General features: G+C 41.6%; 1 protein-coding gene across 3 annotated transcripts in view; it reads right to left on the reverse strand.

Moving 5' to 3' along the window:
* LRRC8C (leucine rich repeat containing 8 VRAC subunit C) overlaps positions 1–15,198 on the reverse strand; it is an 86,365-nt gene that overhangs the window by 20,360 nt on the left and 50,807 nt on the right. For 2 of the 3 annotated variants that reach the window (XM_059688908.1, XM_059688907.1), the window contains one exon: positions 14,427–14,568. In XM_059688908.1, coding sequence (XP_059544891.1) covers positions 14,427–14,564 — 138 coding nt within the window. In that variant the 5' untranslated portion in view covers positions 14,565–14,568. The other variant, XM_059688909.1, reaches the window with a different exon arrangement.

Consider the following 15,198-nt stretch of genomic DNA (forward strand, 5'->3'; position numbering starts at 1 on the left):
TTGGGGACGGTCAATAATCTCCTCCTCTCTTGTCTCTTCCCTTTCCCCTCCTCCCTCTGACTCTTCCTTGCCTGGGTTCCCCTTTGTTTGCTCTCAAGTGCGAGGGCAGGGGGAAAAGCCTGGAGGATGAGGAAGCTTCTTGAGCTGCCCCTCTACCTTCTTCTGGTCCCGGTCACATAGGCCTTCAGAGCTTACCTGGTCTGGCTGAGTCACCAGAAGATTGATAGCAGAGTCTGGGGCCAGAGCTTAGCTGTCGTTAAATGTTCTTGTCCTCTGTCTATATAGCTCCTACAATTCCTCTGAGAGAAGGAAGCAGGGAGTGATGGGCAGGAAGAACTGGGGCATCTGGTCCTTGATCTTAGACTTCTCTCACTGTCTGACAGCGATGCAACTAATCACAGTGAGGACTATACTGGAAATGCCCCAAACGAGGACAAGACATTTGAAGTCTATATAGTTAAAGAGACTAAAAGTCACACTTCGCCATCCTATTTTTCACAATCAATCTGTGAAACGGAAATGCCTATCCTGCTCATTTAATAAAACTGAAGCTCAGGAAAAATTCATGTGTTTTACTTACAATCATATCAGAGAGCCCCAGCCACTTGAACTCTAATATGATTGTAATATCTCCATGTTTTCTGTGTGAAGTTTTGGAGGAAAAAATTTAGCTTTTCTCTTTAAACTTATTTGATCTAAAATTATAAAAATCAACCCAGATTTTGTATTTCCAGTGAGCATCTGAGGTCTCTTATGAGGTAAAATGATGATGTTGATGGTGTATTTGTTAGAATTAAAATTTGTGGCTTATAGTCCAGAATTTCTAAAAATATAAAATTAAGTGACTAATCAATATAATAATGCACAATGTAATCTAGAAGGAAATTTTTTTTGATCATGCATTATGTATTTTCTGAGTCCAATATCTAACATCTACATTTTAAAGGTTAATATCTATATCCCAAAACATAAGCTAACATATTTGAACTTAAGGTTACATACCCCTTAGTTTTAGATATCAATGCAAAGAATCTCACCAGCTCTGAAGGACTACCTTACCTTGAGTAGGGAGATGTCAGCTCAATTTATCAAATAGCTTACCCTAACATTGCCACTCAGCATAATTTACTTCTTAGGGAAGCTAATGTTTTGAATTTGCTATTACATGATGAAAAGTCACTGGGTACATTTAAAAGCTTTTATGCCTTTATTCCTAGAAATAGGAAGTGCTATTACATCAAAGAAATTGAAAGTCTTTATTTGCTAGAAATTTCCAAATGGACATTTTTTAAATTTTACTTTACCTCGCAAGTCTTACTTTTTTAAAAAATAAGTTTTATTCTTTGTAATACACCATATTATGTGCCCCCTCGCCCCCCCCCCCGAATATAATTTAAACCACCCTATACAGAATATAGAGAAAATTGATTTCCCCAGGTAGACCTAACTGTTTTTCCTCCTTTGCAGCCATTGCAATATCTGGTTATTACAATATGATATCTCTCTCTCTCTCTCTCTCTCTCTCTCTCTCTCTCACACACACTGCAGCAATTATCTTATGTTTTAGAAGGATATACCCAGTGACTTTTCATCATTTTGCCCCTCCAACTGTTTCTTAAGCTCCCTTGAAACATAGATGAAACCTTAAATTATTTGTATTCCTATATTGTCTAACACAGTGCTGGGAACCTAGTCAAATTCAATAAATATGCACTGATTAATTTGCAGTTAAGCATAACACTTCTCCCTAACCCATATATATATACAAACAGAAGCTAGAGAGTAATCTGTCAAGAATGTTATAAAAGAGATTTTTACATTGAATGGGAACTTAAACATGATCACCTCTAAATTCTCTCCCACTTTTGAAACTGTTATTTTTATATTTTAAAAGAAATGTAACTAGCACAGGACTACAACCTTTATGAATTAGAATAAACCAATATCATGAAAATATCAACATTACTAAAAAGCCACTAAACTTAAATACATTTTTAAAAATCCCTTAAAGACTGAAGTATATGAAATAGTTGATAAACATAAGCAAGCCCTCAAAAGTTCACTTGAAAACTGGTTGTTTAGAATGAAGGAAACATTTTCCCACAAAACAACATGGAGGTTTTCAGACTGTCAGGGCAGCTCATAAAGTCCAACCCCGGGTACAAAGTCAAGCACTAACACTGTTACAGACCTTTTTCACTGCTCATCATGGGGTTTACTGCAGGATGCTGGCAATATGCTTCACACAGCATCCGTACGAAAGGGCAGTCATCGGGTAAGGGCAACCTGCTTCTCATCATGGCAGTCGACTAAAAATTTATTATAAAACAACTACATATGGCCAAAACATAACAAATTCTCAGTTCTGTAAAATATAGGGTGGGACAAAAGTAGGTTTATAGTTGTGAGTACACGAAACAGAGTTTATTCTTGTATTATTATTTATAAATTATTGTATTATTTGCCATATGAACAACTGTAAACCTACTTTTGCCTCACCCCATATACTCCCATAGGAGTAAATGAGAAAACTCTATGACTTGGTTTATGAGGTGCCTCAATTTCTGTAGCTTTTTACGTTTCTTTTTCTATACAAATTTTAGCTATGGTTTTCCAACATTTAAGGGCATATAACCATATATAAATCAGGATTTATCTCTTATTAACACACTATTACAGTACATCCTCAAAGGGCTTTTCCTCCAAGTTTACTGCACAAACATAAGGCCCTGTCTCATTTCTTTGGCGCTGGATTTATGCTAATTATTCTAAGGATGATGATCTGCAGAAGGCTATGGTTAATCAATGAAAAAGAATTTTGCTACTGGCTGCTTTTTAGACTTTTATAATTACCTCACATAAAACTTTCCTCCATCCGTTTATAATGCAGTTTTAAACTGCATTTGCATGATAATTATTTTTAATCCTCACTCGAGGATATGCTTTTATTGATTTGAGAGAGAGAGGAAGGGGGAGAGAGAAAGATTTATCAATTGCCTCCTGTGCACTCCCAGACCGAGGATTGAACCGGCAACCTTTTTGGAGTATGGTGATGCTCCAACCTAATGAGCCACCCAATAAGGGCAGCATAATTATTTTTATTAAGACGATGATTTCTTTGAGATGCTGGAGCAGATTAATTCACTCGATGCATTTGTTGGGTGCATGTTCAGTCTAAGACAAGCAGGCGAATAAAGATGAACTATACATATATAAATCCTGCCTTTTTGGCAGCTTAAAGTCCTGTAGTGGCAATGGTATATGCTCTTAACATTTTCTGCCACACTGTGGCCAATTAACTGTCAACAAAGAGGTAATGCTAATTGTGTTGGCAGTCCCTAGGTCCCAGGTTCCAAACACTGTAGGATTAAGTCTTTTGTCCTAACTTTGACAAGTCATAATACTGAAAGCTGGAAGCTTAAATCTAAGACAGCTGATATTTGTGGAAGCACGAGTGCTCCAAAGCATTAGTGGTGACACTCAATTTGGGTCAATGATGATGTCAAGCCTAACAAAGTAGATCCAAGCAAGAAAAAACTGAAAGGGGCCACTCCCCCCCCCCCCCGCCACCTCCCCCCCCCCCCCCCCCCCGTTCCTTCTGTACCTGCCACACTGGCCTCTTCTGTTTCCTTTCCTGGAATGTCCTTCTTCCAGGTTCCCACAGACCTCCCCCCCTCTCAGGTCCTTTAGTTCTGCTCAAATGTCACCTCTTCCAAGAGAATTTCCTTGACCCCCTATTTAAAGTAGGACCTCTGTCACTCTCTCCCTTACATGGCTTTATTTTTCTCAAAGCACTTATATCTGACATCGTAGTTGGTTATTTTTTTGGCAGGATCTTGCCATTTTTATCATGGCCTAACTGCACTGCCAAAAGCTTTATTATATGTAAAGAACAAATGAACATAGTTCTCATGACACATGGATTCTCCTTGCAGCCTCCTCCTCACCCGGACATTTGGTCTCTGAAAGGGCATCTCCAGTAACAGCCCTTCAGATATCTGCTGTCTGTTCTCATGTTCCCTTCAATCTTATCACTTTTAGGCTAAGAATACCTTCACCCAGGCCTCTTGTAAGGGTCTTTGGTCTCTCTCTTCTACTGCTCACAATGACTTCAGTTATGGTGTAAAACACTAAAAAATGCACATAGTAATTCAAAGGTCTCAGCCCCCTTCTAAGGCCATTAGATGGTCACTGTACATTATTAGCACATGGCAAAAATGTCTCATCTACACTTCCCACTCCCTCACCCCCTTTAGTCCACAGAACAAATTCTGGTGAGCTCCTATCTGTGCCTGATACTGATCTTGGTTCTGGGAATACAGGAGTAAATCCTACTGATAAAGCTTAGCCTTATGGAGTTTATATCAATTAGAGGTAATCTGCCAACAAATTTTTGTTTTTGAAACAAAAGGATGAGATATCTTAAAGCTAATGATTTTCCACAATTATGAAATTTAGAGTTAAATTTCCCTCTTATGAAATACAAAAGAAATATTTGCATAGACATTAAGAAGTTTACAGTTGAAGAAACGAATAGGATTTAGATGGAGCATCTGACTCAGAGTCTGTAAACAAAACTTGAAGAAATTAGTTTATATAGTCAGGGTGGTATGTGTGTATGTGTGTGTGTGTGTGTGTGGGGGGGGTGGGTAGGGAGAGGGGGACCTCAAAGGTGGAGGGTTGAATTATCTATGTTACTCAATGTATAGTAAATCAGTTCCTTTCTCCCTTTCCTTTTTTCCTCCCCCCTTCCCCATCCCTTTCTTTTCATCCATCCCCTTATGCCATTCTATTCCCCACTACCACAAGTGAGCACTCTTCATATAAATTTTGATATGATTATAAAATTTCTCAAAAAATCAAGTCTGAATTTTGTAAATATTGCTTTTAATTCATAATATAATTTGTGGGGATCGGACATCTTTGTAATATCAAGTCTGTGCCATCCAAGGACATACAATATCTTTCCATTTATCCAAGTTGTTTTACATGTCATTTATTAGACATTTTAAAAGTTTTCTATGGAGTTCTTATGTATTCTTGGTTAGCTTAATATCTAGATACTTAATCATTTTTATTGTTATTTTTAATGGTATCTTATTTTTCGTTACATATCTCTTAGTTGTCATGTATTTTTCTCATTGGGAGTATTTTACTTCATATTTTGAAAAGTGAATACAAAAACACTGAATTAATTTTGTTTTTGTTATATAAAACTAGGTGTTCCACAACAGTAGGCATCCTATATCTAATAATAGACAAACAGGGTAATTGACCATACCTTCGCTAAGCCTCCCATTGGCTAATCAGTGCAATATGCAAATTAACCACCAACAAAGATGGCGGTTAATTTGCATATGTAGGCTCCAAGCGGTGGACGGAAGACTGAGGGTGAGCCAGAGCCGCGAAGACGGAGGACGGGAGGCGGCTCCGGCCGGGCCTCAAAGACAGAGGATGGAAGGCAGCTCTGGCCGGAGCCGTGAATACAGAGGACGGAGTGAAGGCCTGGGTCCCGGGTGCCGGAGGAAATCCGGTGCCGGCAGCCAGGAGAAGGGAAGGCCTATTGCATGAATCTCTTCATGCAACAGGCCTCTAGTTATAAAATAAATATAAAAATGCAGGCGTTTATAAAGGAAAATAGTAGCATAGGGGAAGAAGGAACAGCACTCTTTATGTTAAAGAGAAGACTCCAGACATAACCTAGAAACTTCCCAGCTTTGCAATAAAAATGTTGTCCCGATGTTGGCCGAATCCTTACCACAGGGCCTTTGTGTGGTGGCTGAGAGGAGTCAGATGTTCTCAGTGAAATGAGAAAGAGAGGACTGTGAGAGGAACTGAGTGAGGGCAGAAGAGGAAGAGTGGATCTGTTTGCCTGACAGGGTCAGGGGGTGGGGGAGCTCCACCAAGTCCAGGGCCCAGATTTGAAACACAAGATCATCTCGTCCGCATCACAGCAAACCCACTTAATAGAGACCTTTAAACACAGGTTTCGGTGATTTACACCCACAGATCAACTGCAGAGAGTAAATACAGTGGGGTCCTGACTTACGAGTGTCCCGACTAAAGAGTTTTTTGAGATACCAGCTCTCTCTCCGCCGATTTTTTGCATTGAGTTGATAGAGTAATTTGAGTTAACGAGCTCCTTAACGAGCTCCGTCTCAGAACGAATTAAACTCGTAAGTCAAGGCCCCACTGTAAACGGTAAATCTTACTTCTTATAGGAAAAACCCAGTGCTCTGTCAGTAATTTGTTGAGGGAAAAGATGTATCATTAATCAATAGGCAACATGATCATAACCATCCATAACAGTGAGATCAAAGGAAATGCCCCTCATCCACTGATTGGCATTGGGTGGCATCAGAAGATCTAAAAAAGGCATTTAGATTCATGCCCTGTGTTAAACCCAAGAGGGTGAGGTGAAAGGCACTCGTATATTATTCTTGCGGCCAGGCATGCACTGCACATTAAATTGTCAAGGTGACAGATGACAAGAGGTAAAGTTCTAGGGCAAATGAAAAGTATCAGTTTGAATAAACCACCATGACAAGACTTCCTAACTAAGGCATATTTTTGTTTCTAGATGTAACAGGGATTTGAAACAGTATTTTTCTCTTAAAATATCCACCACTATCCCTACAGATGTGAGAAAGGCTGTTCTTTAAAATTATTTTCACCAACAAATGACTTTTGTTTCATATTCTCCAAACACCCAAGTAGAATGGTGGGTGGCATGTGGGTATATAGATACTCTAAAATAGAGGAGGTCTTCATTATAAGGCTACCCATTAGTGCTATCAGCGATTTCATCTGTGCTCTGCGTTTCACCTTTAACAATAGGCCAATCTAAGTATGAATTTCTGGGCTTCGATCTCTAAATTGAGATTGAGCAAAAGAGAAAGATATACTAGAAATCCAGACAGTGTGGGACAGAGGAGGGGGAGGGAGACAAGCAAAAATTCAGGGCACATTATCAAAGTGAGCTCCTCTGAAATCACTCTGGCGTCTCTATTATTTACCAATTATAGTTTCTAGTGAACTGTTCGTGAGCATTTTCTCCTGAAGGCCATTGGCCATGGAGCTGGCACTACTGGCTCCAAGTCAGAGAAGCAGAAGTTAACTTCAGCCAGTTTGCTCCTGGTGATTGGGTTAAGTCTGCAGGGACTTTTTGTAGGTGGTTTCAAGCCATTGAAATCATTCTCTCCACCTCCCTTCAACACTCCCCCTGCCCCCCCACCACTCCCCCTCCCACACACACACACAATTCAGAAAGCAGGAAATGTCTTTCCTGTGTAATAGTCACAGAGCAGTGCCCTAGGGCTTCCAGGGGGCTTGTATCTTCAGTTCCTGTTTCTGGTTTCTAACTGCTAACTCTATATTTGGTAATGGCCTGCCTGTGGGCTGTTTTGGATTTGGTATTAATAAGATAACCTGAGTCACTGAGCAGAGATCTAAAGCAATCTTATTTTTCCAGGAGGCAACGTGTTGACCTTTGAGGATTTGTTCTATTTTATTAAGTGCGTTGAGTTTTTGAATAGTGTTGTTTATAGCACAGCGTTGGGTGTTTACATGATTGGTCCTTGAAGGTGTATGACTATACCGGAATAGGATACTACATGCACTCGCCTGCTCTACAATGAGTTTATATTTGTTTCTTATGTGGGCAGATGTAAACTAAGCAGTGCTCTTTAGAGTATGTGCTCTTATTCCATGGAAGCCTTGAAAATAGCTACTTGCTCAGAAATGAACAAATACTTGTCAGATGAGTGAGACAAGAGTGTGGATTCTAATTCTTTTACATCAGGGCAAGAAAAAAATCAACACTGTATTGGCAAATAATAACTTCCTCTTTCCCCCAGTATTTTCAAAGCTGTGTAGTGTTAAATCTTTAGGAACATAATCTTTTAGGAGTAAACAGAGAGAGAATCAACTATTATTTGCCATTGGAAGAAGTCATTTAGAACAGTGGTCGCCAACCTTTCGGACCTCATGGACCACCAGTGGCCCTAGGACCACTGATTTAGAAAACAATCAAAAAGTTATTGGATTACTATTTTATCACCAATCTATGCTCTTCTCACCCTACCTGAGATTTGATTTGTCCTGTTTTCAAACCCCAAGAATTAATTTGTTGTATAAATAAGATCAGAAACAATTATTGCATTTTCATTTTATAAAGGGAAAATCAAATTCGTGCACCGGTGGGGTCCCTCAGCCTGGCTTGCACCCTCTCATAACCCGGGACCCCTTGGGGGATGCCAGACTGCTGGTTTTGGCCTGATCCCCGAGGGATATAGCAGGGCCCGAAGCGGCAGGCGGCCAGGAAGGAGCCCAAGCCTGGCTGCTCCTGCAGCGCCCGGGCCCACTGCGCCTGCCACTGGCTTCTGGCTGGGCTGTGCTCCCACTATGGGAGAGCGTTTACCAGCAGGGGCAGCTCCTGCATTGAGCGACTGCCCCCTGGTGGCCAATGCGCATCATAGTGACCAGTTGAGCGGTTGACTGGTCATAATGGTTGCTTAGGCTTTTATATAGATAGATTGTAATATCACTTTGTAAACAGGAAAAGTATTTGAGCATCAGAGAACCTTTATTTATGAAGTTATCAGTCATAAGTCAATTATCACAGTAGGGCTAAAATAAGAACTTACATTTTCCTAAGGAACATTCATTTGTTATATGGATACTAGTTGGTTTTACTTCCTTTAGTAATTTGCAACATATTTCCTTTTTTAAAAATATGTTTATATAGTTTGAAAGTTATTCTTTTTTATAGCAGGTAAATAATTAAAAAAAAAATCTAAACTGTCAAACAGAAAACTCACTCTTTTTATAACTTTCTATTTTAAACCCTTAGTCATTTGCATTTGTTTTTATATTTAAAATCCTGTTTTACAAGCCCACAGTTGGCCACACAACCTGTACAACTGTAATAGTTCCATAATACAGTGGGGCCTTGACTTACGAGTTTAATTCGTTCCGAGACGGAGCTCGTAACTCAAATTACTCGTATGTCAAATCAAAAAGTGAACAAGTGAGACACGTGATGCTGGGCTGATGTTGTGGCGTTCACTGTGACGTTCGCTGCGCCAACTAGCGGTGGGGTATCTGAAGCTGGCTCGTCACCCGAATTTTAGCTCGCAACTCAAAGCAAAAAATCAGCCGAGAGACGGTTCGTATCTCGAAAAACACGTTAGTCGGGACACTTGTAAGTCAAGGCCCCACTGTATTCCATACCAGTGAGCACAGGGTGAAAGACACATGCTACAAAATCATCCTGAGATCTGAACCCTTGCTGCTTCCCTCTTCCCTCTTGGCTCTGGGGCAAGTTACGGAACCTTTCATGCTTCAGAAATATCTTCTACTTCCACAGGTTCATTCTGGGAGCTAAAGCACATATAGGTCCTAGCACACACAGCGTCTTTACCAATGCCACTCAATGAAAGCGCGATTAGCACTCTGGATAGGATGGGATGTGTGAGGAAATGCCCCTAAATGCCATCTGCGCCAATTAATGAGGGCTTTGTGACACAATCACACTACAGGGCTTTGTGACACGATTCCACTGACTTTTCCTTCCATTCCTCTTTCTAAAATATATATTTAAGCCCGGCCGGCGTGGCTCAGTGGTTGAGCATTTACCTATGAACCAGGAGGTCACGGTTCAATTCCTGGTCAGGGCACATGCCGGGTTTCGGGCTCAATCCCCAGTGTGGGGTGTGCAGGAGGCAGCCAATCAATGATTATCTCTCATCATTGATGTTTCTCTCTCTCTCCCTTTCTCTCTGAAATCAATAAAAATATTAAAAAAATAAAAGAAATATGATTTGTAAAATATACATTTAATTTTCTATACTCATTCTTTGAGACTAGGCTCAATTTTTACCTCCTCAAGTCTCTAACTCCCAGTAGCTGAGATGATAGCGTCATATTTAAGGTTCTAAAGGCACTTATAGACCGAATGACATTGCTTATGTATTCCTATGCTCTTTATACTATTAGTAACCTGATGGCAGGGGCTGCACGGTATTTCTCTTTCAGTGTCTATAGCCCCACACAATGCCTGCTATATCACTGGTGCTCAGAGATATGTTGAATAAGATGGTCCACTCCATATTCTGATGCAACATTCCTTTGGGGCATCTCAGTCTCTTTTCAGAACCCTGACATCTCAGACTATATTTCCTATACACAGTCAACTGCCTCCATTTTCTTTTGAAAGGCTGGAAGGATGAAATAGGCCTATGTGTGATGGGCCCAGGTTGGGTTATGTGCCTGAGGAGTGGGCAAAGAATGTGGGGGGTGGTGGTGGTGGTGCAGAGTAGGGTGCTAAGTGGAGCGAGAAAAGAGCTTCTGTACAGCAGAGACCCACGATGGGGAGGTGATTCTGACCGTGGGCCAGGAAAGATGCTGAAGTTGTGCTGGAATCCCCTCCTGCAGTCACTGCGGCACACCTCCCAAATGATGTTCATTACAGATATTTTCATAGGCACATGCTCTCCTCTGTTCATTTTTTTCCAAGTTCACTACTAGCTCTTAAAGATTTCCTGTGAGGTTTCTCTTTTCTGCATTTCCTCCTGCCACAGACTATGTACACAGAAGGAACATCATGCTTGTGGCAGTGCTGGGTGCTGGGTACAATGACAAAGGAAGGCGGATGTGCAGTCTTCCTGCTGCTCTGTGTCACCTCCCTCTGTTTCCCGAACTGGCCATTCCAAATCTTTGCCCTTCTCCTTAAGGATCCTACTCTGCTCGCTTCCTTGTTGCCACGTCCTGTCTTCCTTACCCTCAATCTCTCAGCACATGTGCCACTTTCTACTCCACAGAAGCCACGAGGCATACATGCCCGTCTCTCTCTGCCTCTTTCCTCCCTCTGCCCCAATAAAATGCACCTATACCCACCATTCCCATGTTGGTGGAAGGTGCGCCCTCGACCAAGTCAAGGATGATCCTCCAGCCTGGTTCCATCACCTCCTTCTTCCTGAGATGATCGCTCTTCACTTCCCTGATCTCCTGCGTCTTGTATCCAACTGCCTATTTAACATTTCTACTTGGGGAGCTAACACATATCTCTAACTTAACATGCTTAAAACTTTTTCCAGTTGCTCAGACCTAACCACTGTTAGAGTCATTTTTTATTTCTCGTTTTCTCTCATACCTCACATTCCATCTTTCAACAAATCTTAGTGATTTTCTTTTCAAATATATCCAGAACCACTACTTTAATCCTGGTCCAAGCCATCTGCTTCATGTCTTGCCTGGTTTATTGTGGTGGCCTTCTAAATAATCCCCTGCTTCTGTCCTTGCCGCCGCACTGCACTCTCAGCACCTAGAAGGGTCTTGTTCAAACCTAAGTCACATACTGACTACCCTCTGCTCAGACTCCTCCAAACCTGTCCCATCTCACTCAAGGCAAAGCCAAAACCTTTATAAAGACTCCAAGGCTTCTCCGGACTTCCTTCTCCTCCTCCACTCACGCACTCTTCTCTGGCCTCCTGGCTTTTCCTTCAACGTGTCAGGGATGCCCCTGCTTCAGGCCTATAACATCACCTGGGGTCCTTCTATGTTCATCTCCACATTCAGACTTACAAGACTATCACAAACCTCCCTCAGCACCAGAATCACTTAGAAAGGCAGAGGATGGAGTCACAGCTTGCCAGCAAGGTGACATCAGGCTTCCCCCTTTGGGGGATCTTGTCACTGTCTGTATAGTGGTCCACGCTGCTGCCCAGGAGCTAGGCTCTTCCTGAGCCTCTCCTTCCTGAATCATCCCAGGTGCACGGAAAATACATCCACTGTCGGCAGAGTCTGGATTTACCCTGGCTTAAAAGCCTTATGTTCCAAAGGAGCCCATATCTCTTGTATCCCAATAGATACCTCTTCCACGTGTCAAAGGACATGCCTAGTTACTAATGTCACCACAATCACGGAAGTTCTATGCTATGGCTTCCTACCAGCCCAGATGCCGTTGACCAATCAGCGGTCACTTACATCATAAACAATGTTGCCTAGTAACACTAACATTCTACCTTTATCAGGTCTCCAGAAACACAGTGTCAGCAAGCTGAGAAAGTAAATGTCAAATTCTCCCACAGAAGGGTCCTGCGTGAACCCTCTGCCTATGTGTTCCTTGCTCTTGCTGTTCCCTCTGCCTGGAAGGCTCCTCCCCGGACATCTGCATGGCCTGCTCCTGCACCTCCTGCAATTCCTTGGTCTAAGTCCCCTTCAGGTCAGCCTATTTGAGAATTGCAACACCTAATCTCAGCTGCTGGGACCTCCTACAGTCCTCGTATGTTTGATTTTTTTTCCCATTGCCCTTATTACCTTCTAACACATGTAATTTACTAATTGATTTTCCTTCTGCTGCTGTTCTTTTTCCATAGAATGTAAGTTCCCTAAGGTTGGGACATTAATTCTTTTATTTTTTTCCACCTGTACTGATAATTCTTGGCTCCTAGAACAGTGCCTGGCACACAGTAGGTTCTTCAACAACTATTTGTTTTATTTATAGATGAATGTATGCCTTTCCTCTCTTTCAAACTCTAGGTTTTCATTGCTCTTTTTTTTTTTTTTTTTTTTTGGAGAAAGGGAAAGGGCAACATTTTTTCAGCCAAGTAAAAGGTAGCATGGTGTTAGGGATTAAGAACAGGAAAGTTGGGGCCAAACTGTCTGGGTTTGATAAGGGCTTTGCCACCCACCTTGGGAGGATGCGCCAAACGCTCTGTGCCTGAGCTGTCTCATTTGTAAATGGGGATAATAACAGTACCTCCGTCTTAGGGTTGCCATGAGGATGAATGAGTTTAAATATATGTAACATGTTCAGAATAATGCCTGACACAGAGGAAGTACTACATGTTAACTAGAGTTAAAATCAGCTTTAAAAAGGCCTTTATTTTTACTCTGCACGACTTCTATTTTTCTCTCTTCCAAACCTCTCTTCTTCTCAGCTGTTTTATCTGAAAGTCACATCTACCCCACAGCCTTTTGTTTTCAATTACAGTTTACATTCAATACTATTTTGTACTGGTTTCAGGTGTACAGCTGAGGGGTTAGGCAATCGTATACTTGACAAAGTATACGACAAAGTGTTCCCCCTGATATTTCAAGTACCCAACTGGCACTGTACATGGTTATTACAGTATTACTGACAATATTTCCTATGCTGTAATCTACATCCCTGTGACTATTCTGTCACTGCCAAGTTGTACTTCTGGGTGCAAATGGTGAAGGGATTCTGAAGTACCTCGCCCCAGCCTTTACTTTAACTTCCATCCACCCACTGAAACTAAGATTTCTAATGGCCTAGTAGTTGCTACTTTTCTCTCCGTAGTCCATGAACTAGTTGTACTGCCTGTCATCATTAACCACACCTGCCTTTGACTTCTGAGCCCCTCTTCCCGTTTCCACCTGTTCTTACAGCTGCCCCTTCTTAGTCTTCTCCAGATGCAGCTTTTTCCCCTTCAATCACTCTTTAATGTTATCCCTAACATCATCTCACTGGCCAGTTCCCCTTGAGTGATTCCATTCACGGGCATGGCATCAACTCTCATGCTGATGACACTCACTGAATTTCCTGAAGTTGCCCTGACCTTTCTCACGTCCATGACTTAGAACTTCCCTTCCTCTTCCTGGCACCCTTTCCACCCTCATCTCCCTCTCCCTAACTTCAGCTGGTTTTCTAAATTTTAATACAACCATCCCCTTTTCTTTTGTTCCCAAGCCAAGCACCCCTCCTCTGCACTCCCTTATTGCTTATGGATATATCCATCATAGTATAACACAACCTTTCCTGATTGCCAGTTTATTCAGTTTTACCCCCCAAATAAACTCTCTCTCTCTCTCTACACACACACACACACACACACACACACACACACACATCCTCAAAGTACAGTGCCTGGCACATAGTAGGCATACAAAAATACCTGGATTCAATATATGAATACATAGCATCTATATAGAATAAATTTTAATTGGGCTACCTTTTAATTTAAAACTAAACAATGGATAAAATTAAGAATGATAGCTCATAAAAATCTTCTTCCAGAAAATATTATCAGGGGTTAGTGAAGAGGTAAAGAAGAGAGTTCCATTTTGGCAATATAAATGGCACTGTGGCTATACATGCTATATTTTACCATAAAACCAACTTTGAAAGATAAGGGACTTCCTTTAATGTTAGTGACATCAAATACTATTTGACTACCCTTACTTCTGTTTGGGCCCAGTGAAACCTTACGAGTACCATATTTACCTTATTAGACAAGTCCAGTAAATCAGGGCTTCAGGCTCCCTACCATGATTATAAGCATCATCCACTAAGACTGAAGAGCAACTAACAGTTACTTGGTGAAAATCACAGAGCCAGCTCTTGTAAGGGTTTCAATGACCATCTTGCTGTGGCTCCATCTGACATGAGTCTAGGCACCTACCTGTAAAGTACAACCAAACACCCCGATCATCAGCATGGCCACGGAGAGGTAATCAGTGAACACATCCCACCACGGCTTCAGCACCCGGAAGGCAGGCTGCTGCTCAGAGAACTGCCGGAACTCTGTCACGGGAATCATGTTTCTGAGAAAGGAGAGATTACTGGTGAACTCATTGATCTGCATGCACAACATACTCCATTGTTAACAACATTTGTGATGCTGCTTCAACCCTCCAGAAATACTGATCTGAGTTACAATAGTAGTGATCACGGCACGTTGGTGTTGTCATAAGTCATTGACTAAAATAAGGGGCCTCACAGGAAAAAGACAAGTTTCTTCACTCACTACTGTCCAATAAGCTGGTTCCCTTTGGCTCCACATGGACCAGAGAGTCCATGGCAGAGCAGTCTCAGAATCCATTATTTCCTGGATTCTCTCTTAAACAGAACAAGAGGGCACCAGAGAAAGCAGAGCCTAGCCTTAGAGATATTTTTGCTATTAATCTTACCATTTTGGGTTGTTGCTTTAAACTATTTTATAAGTGTCATCTCAGCATTGGTTTGTGTTCATTCTCTACTGCGCCCTACATGTAAAGTATTTTGATTGTTCCTTGGGGAAGGCAAACAACTTTGCCATATGGTCCTTGTCTTGTAAGAGGGAAGATTTTCATTATGGTGGTGGTTGGGGCAGAGGGGGACTGGGGTGATCTTCATTTTGTTGGACCCCCTCCCCTTTTTGGTCCCTGTTCTTTTGACTTGATATCTTTTTCTAT

This window comes from Myotis daubentonii, chromosome 3, assembly GCF_963259705.1.
Source record: "Myotis daubentonii chromosome 3, mMyoDau2.1, whole genome shotgun sequence".
NCBI classification, from domain to species: Eukaryota; Metazoa; Chordata; class Mammalia; order Chiroptera; family Vespertilionidae; genus Myotis; species Myotis daubentonii.